The sequence below is a fragment of the Pelophylax lessonae genome (assembly GCF_965119305.1).
Source record: "Pelophylax lessonae genome assembly, chromosome: 9".
NCBI classification, from domain to species: Eukaryota; Metazoa; Chordata; class Amphibia; order Anura; family Ranidae; genus Pelophylax; species Pelophylax lessonae.
This window is the reverse complement of record NC_138776.1, coordinates 59404881-59419599: the sequence shown is the minus strand read 5'-3', so window position 1 is coordinate 59419599 and position 14719 is coordinate 59404881. Positions and strand designations below refer to the sequence as shown.

General features: G+C 44.2%; 1 protein-coding gene across 1 annotated transcript in view; it reads left to right on the top strand.

Moving 5' to 3' along the window:
* RAB11FIP2 (RAB11 family interacting protein 2) overlaps positions 1–10328 on the top strand; it is a 71767-nt gene extending 61439 nt beyond the window's left edge. Inside the window, exons 4-5 of the mRNA XM_082267346.1 lie at positions 233–323; positions 9436–10328. Of these exons, the coding sequence (XP_082123472.1) occupies positions 233–323; positions 9436–9657 (313 nt within the window). The 3' untranslated portion in view covers positions 9658–10328. The remainder of the gene's footprint in view (positions 1–232; positions 324–9435) is intronic.
* Positions 10329–14719: the final 4391 nt, after the last annotated feature.

The following is a 14719-nucleotide window of genomic DNA, read 5'->3' as shown; positions in this document are numbered from 1 at the left end:
CATTATATAAAACAATTTGTTTAATTTTTTACATTTTAGAATGGGGTGCCTTGACTGAAAAAAATGTTAAAACAACACTGATCTACAGTACTATTTTTTCTTTTTTAAGTATACACTGTGTTTTCCATCACTAACTCTGGATCTACAGTATACTGTATTCTCCATAACTGATTCTGGATCCGCACTGTATTCTCTACCTCTGATTGTGAATGCACACTGTATTTTCTTGCAGCTCTTCCTCGAAATACTCCATGTTTGGGGTTCCAGCACAAGTAGGAAGTAGCAGAGGACTTGATGTGTACCTGCCCCTCCATGGATCTCTGGTAAGTACTTTGTTTCATATTTTATAAAAAGGCTGTGTTGAGAAGAACCCATGCTGATTTCATTATCCCTGCTCCACACCTCCATCACCTGCCCCTCCTAACACTGCTATCATTATTCCCCCTCTGCATGGCCATCTTCAACTTCTCTCCACACCACCATAATCACCATGCTGCCATCTCTGACCTCTCTCCAGATTACCATGATGGGCCCCTCTCCACACCACCACCACATGCCCCTCTCCCAGCCCTACCACGGCTCCTGCTGGGTCCATTGGACCAAGGTGGAATTTTGAGAGGGGCGGCAGTGGCGCAACTTCTAGAGGGGCGCAGAAATGTTGTCTCTAGCATTGGTGGGCTGACCATTTGGGCAGTAGGGAGCCAATAGCGCTCCTTATCTGAGTATGAGGGAGGACCTGATCCTCCTCCTGTCCATCCTTAGCCAGTCAGCAAGCACTATAAGCCCTCCACCCATCCAGCCCGCCACACTTGGCTGTAAACAGGTGCTGGAGGATGAAGCAGGGCTGAATTGGAGCACTGGGTGGGAGAAACACACAGCACCTGAAGCCCAGGAGATACTAGAAGGTACAATCAGAACTACACTGTTCAGGCATTGTGTAGTGTGGAGGTTAGACATAATCAGGCACTGGCAGAACCTCACTGCTTTTACTTGCCTGGCTTCTATGTTTAGGACCCAGAGTGACTCATAGAGAAGAGGGCAGGGTAGTGCTGTATCCTTTAGTGCAATTGGCGTTCTCAGCAAGTACACTGACTCCAATCAAACATCCTGTTTTTATCTCCTAATGTATTCTTTTACAGCCTGCCGTAGCCCTGCACTCTACTGCAACTAGTAATCCCCTGCAAGTTTTGCCTCTGTCTTCACAAGAAGTGCGCACATACTTTCCTGGCTTCCTATTGGCTGTGAGTCCCAGGACACTGAGCTGCCTCCAGTCTGTGTAACATACTGGCCAGAGCTCTGCTCCTCTGCTTTACCATGGATGGGTGTGCTGCTCTACCCCACATGTAATGAAATGGACATCTCAAGGTCACTCACTGTGGTATGTGACACTCCGCATGTACAGTACACTGACATAGGGCACATTACACTCACTCAGTGTACACTACACACATACATGGAGCATCACCCTCCCCCCCCACTTATTCCAAACGTCCCTCCTGTCCCCTCACCTATCCCCAATGTCCCTCCTTTCCCCCATACGTGCCCCAAATGTCCCTCCTGCCCCCCCCCACTTATCCCCTAATGTCCCTCCTGTCCTCCCACTTATCCCCAATGTCCCTTCTGTTCCCCCACTTATCCCCAATGTCCCTCCTGTCCTCCTTCTTATCCCCAATGTCCCTCCTGTTCCCTCACTTATTCCAAATGTCCCTCCTGTCCTCCCACTTATCCCTAATGTCCCTACTGTCCCCTCACTTATCCCCAATGTGCCCCCTGTCCCCCCACGTATCCCAAATGTTCCTCCTCTCCCCCTACTTATCCCTAATATCCCTCCTCTCCCCCACTTATCCCCAATGTTCCTCCTCTCCCCCTTCTTATCCCAAATATCCTTCCTCTCCCCCCACTTATCCTCAATATCCCTCCTCTCCCCCCTTTTCCCCCAATGTTCCTCCTCTCCCCCTTCTTATCCCTAATATCCTTCCTCTCCCCCCACTTATCCTCAATATCCCTCCTCTCCCCCCTTTCCCCCCAATGTTCCTCCTCTCCCCCTTCTTATCCCTAATATCCCTCCTCTCCCTCCACTTATCCCCAATATTCCTCCTCTCCCCCCACTTATCCCTAATATCCCCCCTGTTCACCCACTTATCCCAAGTGCCCCCCCCTCTCCTTCTACTTATCCCCAATGTCCCCCACTCATCCCAAATGTTCCTCCTCTCCTCCCATGTATCCCCCACTTATCCCCAATTTCCCCCTCTCCCCCTACCTATCCAAAACTCCCCCCCCCCCACTCAGCACCAGTGCTCTCCTCCCCAACTTAGCACCAGTGTTCCAATTCTCCCCTAAGTTAGAAATGAGCACATTTCCCCCCCCCCCCCATTTAGCACCAATGCCCCATTAACTTAGCACCAATGCCATCCCCTACTCCCCCTCCTAGCAGTAATGCTCCCTCTCTCCACTTAACATTGCACTCCTGCTGTAAGTTGTAGCTGCTCTTCTGTAGCAACCCCTCTCTCTGATACTCTGTAGGTGGGGGAGAGAGGATTTGGGGGTGAGAGGGTAGCTCTGTACTGGAAGAGAGGTTGTAAACTATCCTGTGAGATATACATTCCTGAGTCCTGCAGCCTGTACGTAGCACACTCATGAACTTTGCACTCTGTACGCAGCGCACTACTGAACTTTGTATGCAGTGCACTCCTGAACCTGCCACCCTGTACGTAGTGCATTCCTGAACTGCAGTCTGTACGCAGTGAACTCCTGAACTGTGCTCACGATGCACTCTTGAGCTCTTCACTCTGTATGCAGGCATAACAGTCCCTGGGCCCCTATTCTTAGGTGCTAAAAGTCCACAGGTTAGGGGGCGAAAATTATTTGCCTTGCCCCAGGTGCTGACAACCCATACTACCCCACTCTTTAATTAGGCAAATTAGGTGGTCTCCTTAGGCCTCACAGGGGGCCTTGCTGCTGCCGAATTTGCCTAATTGCAGAGCCCCCTTTGGGCTCTGGAGATTAACCACCTCCCTCACCCCCCCCCCCCCCAGCTGGCATCTCTCCCTCCTCCCAGCCAGACAAGGGACCGCATCACTCAGCTGGGTATGCCACCTGCACGGGTCAGCTACAGACAGCCTCCGGGGAGGATAGGCAAGGGAAAGAGGAGGAGCCACAGCCACCACAGCACCGTGCCCGGAATGTAGCTGTTACCCAACCCGCTGGCACACCGCTGGAGTGCACAGACAACAGGGACACCCGTGCCGCCACCACCTCATTAGAGCCAGTCAGGCCAGCCAGAGTGTGATCATCCTGGCCAGACTGTCTTTAGGTCACAGGTGAGTCCCGGTCTGGACACCCTGTCCTCTCCTCCTTCCCGGGGGGAGATTGCATGTGGCCATGGAGATCGCTGGGCTGTATGGGGAATTGATTGTAAATTGTTAAGTCGACTGTAAATGTCATGCTCATGTCATGTGTGGGGGTCTAGGGGGGCTCCCTATTATACCAGGCAAATGGTCAGTGCGGCTAAGGTGCGTTGTGTGCGCGTTTCACACACAGCAGGTGAACACACTACCCTTGTGATCTGCTGCATGTGGGTGCAAATGTATTGTTAATAGCACTCTAATAGCAGATTGCAAATTTAGTGTGTTTACAGGCACAAATCCCATGGTACCACAGTAGTTTGCATTTGGGTGCAGTGTGTTTTTAATAGTAGTGTGTTTTTAATAGTGCAAACACTACTTTTTCCTCAGTCTGTTACTTTTAAAATACACCACCAGCATTGGCCCCTCTCTGCACTGCCATCCCCTTCCCACTCCACATTGCCAGCGCTGGACCCTCTCAATTCTGCCATCACTAGGACCTCTCCAAACCCTCACCAACCCCTCTTCATACCATTACCTGCCATTCTCCACACAGATATCACTGGTCCTTCTACACACTGCCATCACCAGCTTCTATTCACACTGTTATCAGCTGCTCCTATCCACACCGCCATCACTGTCTACTTTCCACACTGTCATCACTACATACTGCCATCATTGCCCCCTCTCCACACTGCACCCTCTTTACAATGCCATTGTTGCCCTTTCTCCATACTCTCCACACTCTCCATGTTGTGCTTGATTACATTCAGACCTAATTAGCAGTTAGTGGAGGGTAGCAAGGGGGAGTGCTGCAGCTTGGGTGATGTCACAGCATGTCTTCTCTCTATGTAGATAATTATGTGCTCTCTGATTAAACTTATAATGATGTTTCTGGTAATCAGTGGGAGTTTAGATATATTTTTATGCACCTGTGAGGTGGAGTCCCTCTTTGTACAACTTGAGCACAAACAGTTTTCAAAGCTACCTTGTTATTGAGATAAGAAAACTTATAGGAGGATTACCAGTATGACCCTTTTTAAAAATGATTCTTATATCTAAGTCATTAGCTGTGTTAGCTGCACATCAAATTATGGCAGTATGGGAAGTTAGTTCTGTGTCATGCCAGATCCTAGCCCTACGGGACGATGGTTGCGGATCACAGAGGTCCAACCCCACCCAGACAGTTTTGTACCACGTTAGCTGTAGATAGTAATGGGAAAGAGAAATAGATGGTGTATGCAGAGACTTTTTTGCATGCACTTAGTGCTTACCACTATGATAGTGAGCAGATATGAAAAAGACGGATAGGGATAGCATATGGAAGGCAGATTCTGACAGGCAGTTATGTATGATATAATGTAATAGTTATATAGCACATTTAACCCTCTCTGTGTGATGTGACCGTTGGAGACCTTGACACTGGGGTACATTCTTCCAGCGTGGTAGTAAGCGTCACCCAAATGACAGTATATTGTGGTGCTGAGCTTACACGCTCCTATCAAAATGGATGGTAGGGAGCAATTAGGTAAATAATTGTGTCCTTGCGCCAACGTATCAGTGTGAATAATCAGTTTTAATTGGCGCTTTCTGCCATGGAAAAGGAACACACCTGCAGATTTTAATGATGTGTTACAGAATGGGAGAGTAGGAAGTGAGGGGGAGAGAGCTACGTTATCTATAAGGAGAACGGGACTCAAATTCTTCATTTCTCATGTAAAAAGACTGACTTCACCTCTATCCCCTCCACCTCAACTATTTACAACATAAAATGTTCCTACAAATAATAGGAGGTGCTGAAATGCTCTGGGAGAGGAAACATGTTTTTTTACTGGATCTTATTTTTCAGAGTGTCTTAAATGAAAACTGTCTATATTAAAGTCCTCCTTACATGTGACAGCTGTCTTTACAGGATAGAAACATATTGAATGCTAAAAGAGTCTTTTGCTGCTGTGTTCATTAAACAAATGTTGCAGAACTGCACAGTGTAAGGGCCCTTTCACACGGGCGCTCCGTATGTCCGCAAATCATCCTATTTTTTTGCGGATGATTTACGGACATAATGCATGTCAATGGCATTGCGGATGTCAGCGGAATACCATCCGCTGACATCCGATTTTCTTCCTTTCAGTTCTGCTCCGTTTTTTGGAACGGAACAGAACCCTATTTTTCCTCCGTTCAAAAAACGGAAAGGAAGCAAAATCGGATGTCAGCGCTGACATCCGCAATGCCCATAGACTTACATTATGTCCGTATATCATCCGCAAACGGATGGGATGATATGCGGACATACGGAGCAGATGACACAAGTGTCATCCGCTCCGTGAAAAAAAAAAAAGTGCCGGAGCGGATCGCAATGCGGTCCGCTCCGTGTGAAAGAGCCCTAAAGGGCCAGAACTGACATATCCCTCACAGGTAGAGTCTGGTGGATTAAAACATCCTCTCTACTTTTATCACCTAGAGTGACAGGAAACCTTTAATAAGAGGATCTTGCATGTTGTCACTGTTAACCACATCTGAAAATGCTACTTGCCTGGCATTCTTGCTCTGGCTTTACTGCTTTCAGTCAGTCAGTGAATGGCCTGGAGCCAATATGCCAATAAATGGAACCAGAGCTCCTTTTATGCATTCTCCTCTAGAATAGTCACATTTAATATAATGAAGCCAGAGGATCAACATAATAGTCAAGCAGAAATGTGTGGCCAGCCAAGATTCTACGTGAAGAACTATGTGCCCATGCCAACACTAAACAAGTCAAAAGGCTAGTATGATCCTCCTGACACCAGGTTGGTAAAAAACATAACTTGGCCCTATAACCCCTGGGATGATGGACATATCTTAGTCCTATAACTCTAGTGATGATAAAGGGAAGAGCTTGGCCCCATGGTCCCAAGAATGGTAAAGGAAACAGCTTGGTACTATGGCCCCAGGGATGATGTAGGACAGTGGTCCTCAACTCCGGTCCTCGGGGCCCACTAAAAGGCCAGGTTTGCAAGATAACTAAATTACATCACAGGTGATCTCATTTGCTGCTCAGTGATTGCAGTATTCTAGTCTGCATCTCCCCAAGGTAATACTTACAATCTGGCCTGTTAGTGTGCCCTGAGGACCAGAGTTGAGAAACACTGATATAGGGCACACCATGGTCCCAGGATTCCTGGGTTATTGTAGAGTACATCTTGGTTCCATGAGCCCAAGGATGATAAAGGGTACACCTTGGTCCTGGGACCCTAGAAAATATGATAAAGGAATCACCTTGGTCCCATAACCCCTGGAATGATGAGAAAAAATGTTTGCCTGGGATGATGTAAAGCACACCCGCGTCGCAGGGACCCCTGGGTTTATGTAGGTCACATCTTGATCCGCTGACCCAAAGGATGATGGTCCCATGACACCTGGGTTGATGTAACACACTTCTATGTCCCAAGAACCTGAGATGAAAAGTTGCAGTGTTTTTAAAGTAGTTCCTGCACTACTTTGGTCTGACTTTCATGCAACCCCAAAAGTCTCATGAAAGTCACACTTGCATGGTACATATGCGTTTTGTGTGCCAAAATAATTGCGGCAATGAAAAATTAAGGAAAAAAACAGCCTGGGTCCCCTCCCCATCCACACAAAGCCCTCCCAGTCTGGTATATATTTTAAGGGAACCCCATGCCAAAATTTTCAAGAAAATGGCATGGGGTCCCCCCCAAAATCCATATTAGACTCTTTTCCAAGCATGCAGCCTGGCATGAATATGGGGTATATTGTACCCTTACATATTCACCAAAAAAAGTGTCCCAAAATAAATAAAAACAGACAGTTTTGTAAATGATTCTATGTGATTTCTATGCATCTTATTGCTGTTTCTTATTATGCATTGTATGCCTCAATCCTAAATAAAAATCTTTTGTGGAAGAAAAAAAAATTACTGACAATTGACAGTTACTTTATTAAAAAAAAACAAAAACAATGTCCCCCCAAGTAAATCCAACGTCAATCACGATAAACGCCACTGCCTCAGCGGACCAGAAAAAAAAAGAGGTCCACACCCAACTAACACTCCCGCTGACTGTCAGTTCCTAAATTAGTTATTTAGGTATTGTCGGACCGTGGGAGGAGACCTTCTTTTTTTTTTTTTCACAGGTTGGTGGTGGGCGTTGTAATTTACGATGGATTTACTCTGGGGGACATTTTTTTTTTGTCTTTTAAATAAAGGACTTGTCAAAAACTGCCTTCTGTCATTTTTTACACTACACTTTTTGTTTGGTGAATGAGAAGGGTAGACCCTTAGGCCCCTTTCACACTTGCTGACCATTCGGATCCGCCAAAAAAACTGACAGGTCCCCCCATGCATCCCTATGGGGCATTGGATGTCAGCGGAGACATGTCCGCTGACATCCGATCCGTCAAATCTGGACAGATGGAAACCCTATTTTCCATCCGTCCATTGGATCGGATGAGAACGGACCCATCTGATTCCCCCATAGAGATGTATGAGGCTCTGACAGCTGTGTCTCCGCACACAGTGCGGAGAAGAGCTGTCATTCTCCTGCTCAGCGGTGGATCGATCCCCCGCTGAGATAAACGGAGTCCGTCTGAGGGACATACTGTGTGAAAGAGCCCTTACAACCACCAGCCAGGGTTGTCGGGAGGAGGGCATGTGGCCTGGTATGGTTCGAGGGGGGGGGGTTCTCTTGCCCCCCCCCCCCATCCCTTTCCTGACCTGCCAGGTTGCATGCTCATATAAGGGTCTGGCATGGATTTTGGGGGAAGCCCAATGCTGTTTTTTTTTTTGTCTGTTTTTTTCCTTTATTTTTCATCGACGGCATTCTTTTGTTTACATTCACCTGTCAGTGGGGAAACCCGCTGACAGCTGACGTGTCATCGGTAGTTAAGTATGCGGCGTCCAGGTTGCCGGCCTGCTTCTTAAAAACCAACAATTCTTCACACAGAATTCAGGTCAGTCGATCAATTTTCGACAGACTCAAAATGGAATCTGAAAAATTGGAATTCATTAGAAACGAAAAGAAACAAATGTTTCTGTTCTGCACATCTAGCGACTTTATAGAGCACAAACAAAACAATCACATTGGTCAAAGTCGTAACAAAAGTCGTATCAAGTCGCAATGGAAATCGCACAATTGTGAAGAGGCAGTGTAAATGGGGCCTAAAGGTAGAACAATTTAATCAAACTCTTTCATTATATAGTGACAGAGGAAAAAGTCTCTTCCAAATAAAAGTAATAGGTTTTTGTCATAGAAGTAGAGTAGTGATAAAAAAGCCTTGTACACATAAGAATATCAGACTAATAATCGTCCGCTTTATTTTTGGCACGCTAGCATCATATCGAAAATCAGTAGGTTACTAAAGTTATGAAAATTCTTATATAACAGAATACAACTTTGGAAGTGATGTAATGTATTGGATTGTAATGTATTCTTTCATTTCTATTCATGCGTGGTCTTGGTCACATTATTTTCTTTTTGTATCATACTAATTACATGAAAATTGTTCGTTCTGTTATCGTGCGAGAAAGATTTTCATGTTTGTCCCTACAGATATTTTCGTATGGCTCTCGAAAGCTGTGTACTAATGATCAGATTATCAGACGATCGCTCAGAAAGCGGTATTTTTCGTCTGCTTTTCTCATCGTGTGTACTAGGCATAAGACCTAGAAGCTGATTGGTTAGTATGCACAGCTGCACCACATTCTGTGTGCTCCAGTTTTAGTAATTCCTCCCCTTAATGTATTACATGTTTCCTTGCATTTTTTGATACAAACCATTTTACATAATGAGAAGAATTGTCCTCAGATAAATACAGTGCGTATAATGTTACTATAGATACCCCACCAGCGCCTCTCACCCACCTATACTTTACAAGTGATGCGACAGTTACATAGGTTTGCTCTTTATTTATTACACATACTGTATACGTCATACTTTTTGTTACCTGATTGGATCTAATTTTTTCTTCCAGTTTTTATACACAAGACTCCATGTACAGATAACTGATGTTATACCGATACTCTGATTGCAGTAAATAACCAGACTGGTCTTGAACCCTGTGTATTGCCCAAATTACATGATTGCTATATTTTCCCCAGGATCAGAGTCCAATAGAGGGTATGTACAGTCATCTGACGCGTCCAGAGGTGGAGCGGGAGCTGCTCAAGCACAAGGAACTTCTGAAGAAGAAGGACAGTCATATTCGAGAGCTGGAGGACTATATTGACAACTTGTTGGTGCGGGTGATGGAAGAGACGCCCAGCATTCTGCGGGTGCCCTATGTGCCTTCCAGGAAAGCTGGAAAATTCAACCAGAGTTAGCCAGCTACCAGCATGAAAATCCTGAGAGGTGAATGTGGCTGCTATGTCTTCCCTATGATCCTCACAACACCCAGAGCTCTCACTGCCCAAGTCTCTGGAAAAGGTCCTCAAGAGGCATGAAATACAGCCATGAAAAGTACAATCCTCTACCAGAGTCCTTTGGGGAAATGCGTGTAAATATGGGGTACAATGAAGGTTCTAATTGCTGCATTATCAACCCATGAGGGTCCAGGGGGTCACTGTATTTCTGAGCACATCTTCTGTTCCATGGTGCTATCTGCTGTACTGGCCCTAGATGTATTAATGTGTAATTGGGGCCTCTAAGAATAGGGATTGGGGGGAGGGGTAGGAATTTTTGACTTTGCTATTTATAAGACATTAATGGAGAAAACAATCTCTGCTGAGTGGAAATGTTAACTTCCACAGCAAAAATCACTTTGTGCAATATGTACCCTAATGTATCCACTCTTCCAGACTCACGGCTCACCTACCTAGCCAGCTCTCCACGGGCCTTCCTCTCATAGTATTATATTTATATGCTGCAGGTAAACCTGGAATAATGATTGTATAATGGTACCAATGTCACACTGACTCCAAGCAATGCTGCAGTTTTTAGGTTCACTTTTTAGTGTTATAATTGACAAATTAAAAGAATGTGGTGAAGTATGTACGTTTATATCAGCCTGCTAAATTGTAAAAGTAACAACTCACAGGAAATACATCTCAGATAACTGTATAAATACACTATATGGCCAAAAGTATGTAGGCCCCCTCCAAATAATTGAGTTCAGGTGTTTTCATTGTAGGGTATCGTTAAAAGGACCGCATGCTAAGGCATTTTAGACAACAGTGTGCTTCCAACCTTATGGTAACAGTTTCAGAAAGACCCTTTTCTGTTCCAGCATGACAATGCCCCTGTGCACAAAGTCATCTCCATAAAGACATACTGTAGTCTGACCAATTTAGTGTGAATGAATGCAAGTGGCCTACAAAGAGCCCTGACATCAACCCTAACTAACACCTTTGGGTTATTTGGAACGCCAATTGTGAGCCAGGTCTTTTCATCTGACATCGGTGCCTGACCTCACAAATTGACACACATTCCCAAATCTTGTGCAAATCCTTTACAAAAGAGCTCCATATAAATAGCTAGGGTATTAAATAGGCTCATATAGGTATGATGGTCAGGAGTACACAGCATTTTGATTGTATACTGTATGGGACTTTTACCAACAATGTTTTAAACATAGGTGGGCTAATCCTAACAGTCACAATCACAGTGGTGGGTCCATTTTGGTATCTATTAGGGCTCATTTACACTTGCTTCGACTTTAACACAAATTAATGTGCCTACTGTTTTTTTATGTGTTTTTGCTGCTTCTGGTATGCTTTATGAAGCTTTAATGTAGCTTGGTAAATACTCTGTGTGTATTGATTTTCTATTTGTTCTAAAGGGGCTCAGTAGAACCCCAGTTTAGTGGTACCCTCAATTTTAGAAATACCTCCAGTTCATTCGTACCCCTGCTCAGCAGATTCCCAGCCCATTAGTACCCTTGTTAACCAGATCCCTAGCTCAGTAGTACCAGTACCACCTCCTCACTCTCTAGTCCCTGCTCACCTCCTACTATATTGAGTTAACTTGATGAATACTTAGACCCAAAGTCAGTATTAATGTTGAACACATTACTTTTTGTCACAATGATTGTACAGAAGAACAATCTTTGTATGATGGAAAGATGACTGTATTGGCAGGAGGAGGTCTTTACAGTTGGAGTGGTTACCCTTTCAGCTTGCCCATTCAAGCATCATTATTTCATTAAAAACACCCCCAACCACTACATACTTAACTCTCTAGCGCTATCCAACTGCTCCTTCCTCTATAAACTGAGATGATAATAGGTTAAAGTAGAACTATAGAGTAAGGGAATTAAAACCCCTGTCAGATTTTTTTGGCCTTTGCAGAGATTTCCCTTCACCTCCTATCCCATAGCCAAACAGGAAGTGAGAGGAAATCCCTGCAAATTAACCATTTCCTGCAAACCGACATACTTGTATGTTGGCTTGAAGTAGAAGCTGTACCGGGGTGATGCCTGGCTTTCCAATGATAACTACCGATGTGGCTCAGCGGCTATAACAGGGAGCGGGGGGGGGGACATTCCCCCCCTCCTGCCGCCTTCCGCCACTCTGACTGGGTCTCCTGTCCCACCCGGAGACCCGAGCGACCAGTGACACGTCTGCCGGCTGGTTGAAGTCACAACGTCACTTCTGGTCTACTCGGCTGCCAACAGCGTTGATTTAAAAAAAGTGACAATATTCAAAAATGCAGATTTTAGCGCTTTGAATACTTTTAACTGCAGAGGAGGGGTTTGGGGTCTTTTAGACCCCAGATCTCTCCATAAAGAGCACCTGTCACTGCCTATTACTGTCACAAGGGATGTTTACACTACAGCAATAAATGTGATCTGATTTTTTTTAAAGGAACAGTGATAAAAATAAAATAAAGTACATAGGGTAAAAAAATGTTTTTAAGTTCCCCTGTCTCAGTGAGCTTGCGCACCAAAGAAAACGCATACATAAATTGCGCCCAAAAATGTAAACGGTGTTCAAATCACACGTGAGGAATCACTGTGATCGTCAGAGCAAGAGCAATAACTCTAGCAAAAGACCTCCTTTGTAACTCTGAACAGGTAACCGTTAACATTTTTTTAAAGCGTCACCCACAGAGATTTTTAGGTACCGTAGTTTGTTCCCATTCCATGCGCAATATTAAATCATAACATGTTAGGTATCTATTTACTTGGAGTGACATCATCTTTCACAATATACAAAAAAATTAGGCTAACTTTACTGTTTAGCTTTTTCAAATTCAGTAAAGTGTATTTTTCTCCAAAAAACTGTGTTTGAAAGACGAAAAAAATATTCTCCAGAGTCTTTGCTAAAAAATATATTTAATGTTTGGGGGTTATAAGTAATTTATTGCAAAAAATACTGATTTTAACTTGTAAAAATTATGTGTCAGAAATAGGCTTGGTCCTTAAGTGTTTAAGGGAATTCCTTAGGGACCCCAGGTCATCGGAACTAGTAACCCCATTGGAAGATTTCACCTCTACTTTTCTGGGGACAACCCAAAATTTGGGATTTTCTTTTACTTTCACTTGCAATGCTAATGGTAATCAGGACACATGTAGAGGGTGAATCTCCTTAATTAGGATACAGACAGCAATAAAAACTGCCAAGCATTCCAGTCCACTGTATCTAATGCCTCGTTTCCAGTGAGCCGTTCGGTACGGTACGCAATTTTTGCCGTTTCCATTGTCAAAAGTTATGAATGGTACCCTAATTTCCGAACCGTACCGTACCACTTTTATGGGACCCTTTCGTTGGGGTACCAAGCACATTAGTACCATACCAACAGGGTGGAGCTATACTGCTGAGGTACTGTTTTTGCTGAGGTACGGTTGGTGGTGGAAACGCAAGCCTGATCAAGGTGTACCGTACTGAACCGTACTGCTCAGTGGAAACGAGGTATTAGTTTTGCCTTTAGTTATAAGCCCCCCCCCCCCCCCCGCCCTCTACAGGCACCAATATAAACAGGTGCTGGGAAGGAGAACTGTGGTGATTGGGACAAGTGGTTGTCTTTGTTACTTTCAGCCCTTATCACAGACAGCAAATAGCAACTAATTAGAATACATCATGGATTGGTCTGACATCAGCAGTGTTTTTTCTGATTGGCCTAATTTAGTTGTTTTTATTGAACAAGCGGTATAAGTTTCTCAATAAGAAGCCAATACTAGTATTAATCTTCCATTAGTTATAAAGTGCCAATGTGCTGCAGAGACATGAAAGCACATATAACCTTTGCCCTGCTTAGGCTGAGGATGAATGTTACATTCCCTGCACATTTGCCAGGCTGTGATGGAAAACTGTTAAATTGTTTTAATGAAACATAGTGTTAATACATTGCAGAGATCCCGACAACATATTTGCCAGTCACACGAGAGCTGATTAAAAGCAGTTACTGTACTGTAAATTTTTGGTGGCTAGTCACTGGCTGTCACATTTATCCAGATTCTCTGCGTTATAAATGTGGCAAAAGTCAGCAGGAAATGTGTGGCAGCTGCCAACGAATGTACTGCCAGCAAAAATGCAGTTGGCAAGTGTGCCAGTGAATGTTTATAAATGTGCAAGAACAGCATATGTCTATCATACAGAGGAGGCAAATCTAAAGGGGATCAAAGAGATACTTCCTTTAAGGCTGGATATTATCTACACACAGAATGGATCCAGTCACAGAAGGCTAATGGCCATACTAGCTAAGAAAGTGAGGATCAGAAAATGGCGGAAGAAGAGAAGAAACTGAAACCAGCAAAGTAGGCTTGTTCCTGAAATGGCTCATTTGGAGTGTTGTGGTTTATTAAAATAGAAGTGTCATTAGTTATGTGGTTTACAAAGTGTCTTTTTTTTTATAATAAAAACAATGTTTCAATAAGTAAGGATTCAGAAACATGGCAGGGGAGGGGGCAATATATTTGATGAGCTGTATGCTGTGGCCCCAAGTGGGGTGGGCTTTGAAAACATGGAGAATGTCCGTAACCAAATTACATACATAACAATTTCCATCTAGCATCAAAAGGGCTCCAGTAATATGCCAATTTTACTATATGGTTCATCAAAAATGGTTTATGAGTATGGCAGCTGTTGTTTTACATCATCACTCCCCATATTTACTATATCCCTGTGTACAACATAATGGCATATTTCTGTAGCTCTGCATATTGTTATAATGTAGTTGTGTAGCAAATGGAAGAGCACAAAAAGCCGCACAACTGGTTGAAGATGCAAAAAGTTAAAATCCAAATTTATTTTGCAGGCAAAAAGATAAAATCATCCAAGATGAAACCAAAACAGTCGGAGACATGGGGGGGGAAAAGGGGAGCACGGCGGTTGACGCGTTTCACGGAGTCTTCCGCTTAGTCGTAACCATGCTGTACAATACAAGACACTGCTATATATAGAGGAAAAGGCATTTCAAATAACATGTACCTCCCAGAATGTGCTTGAT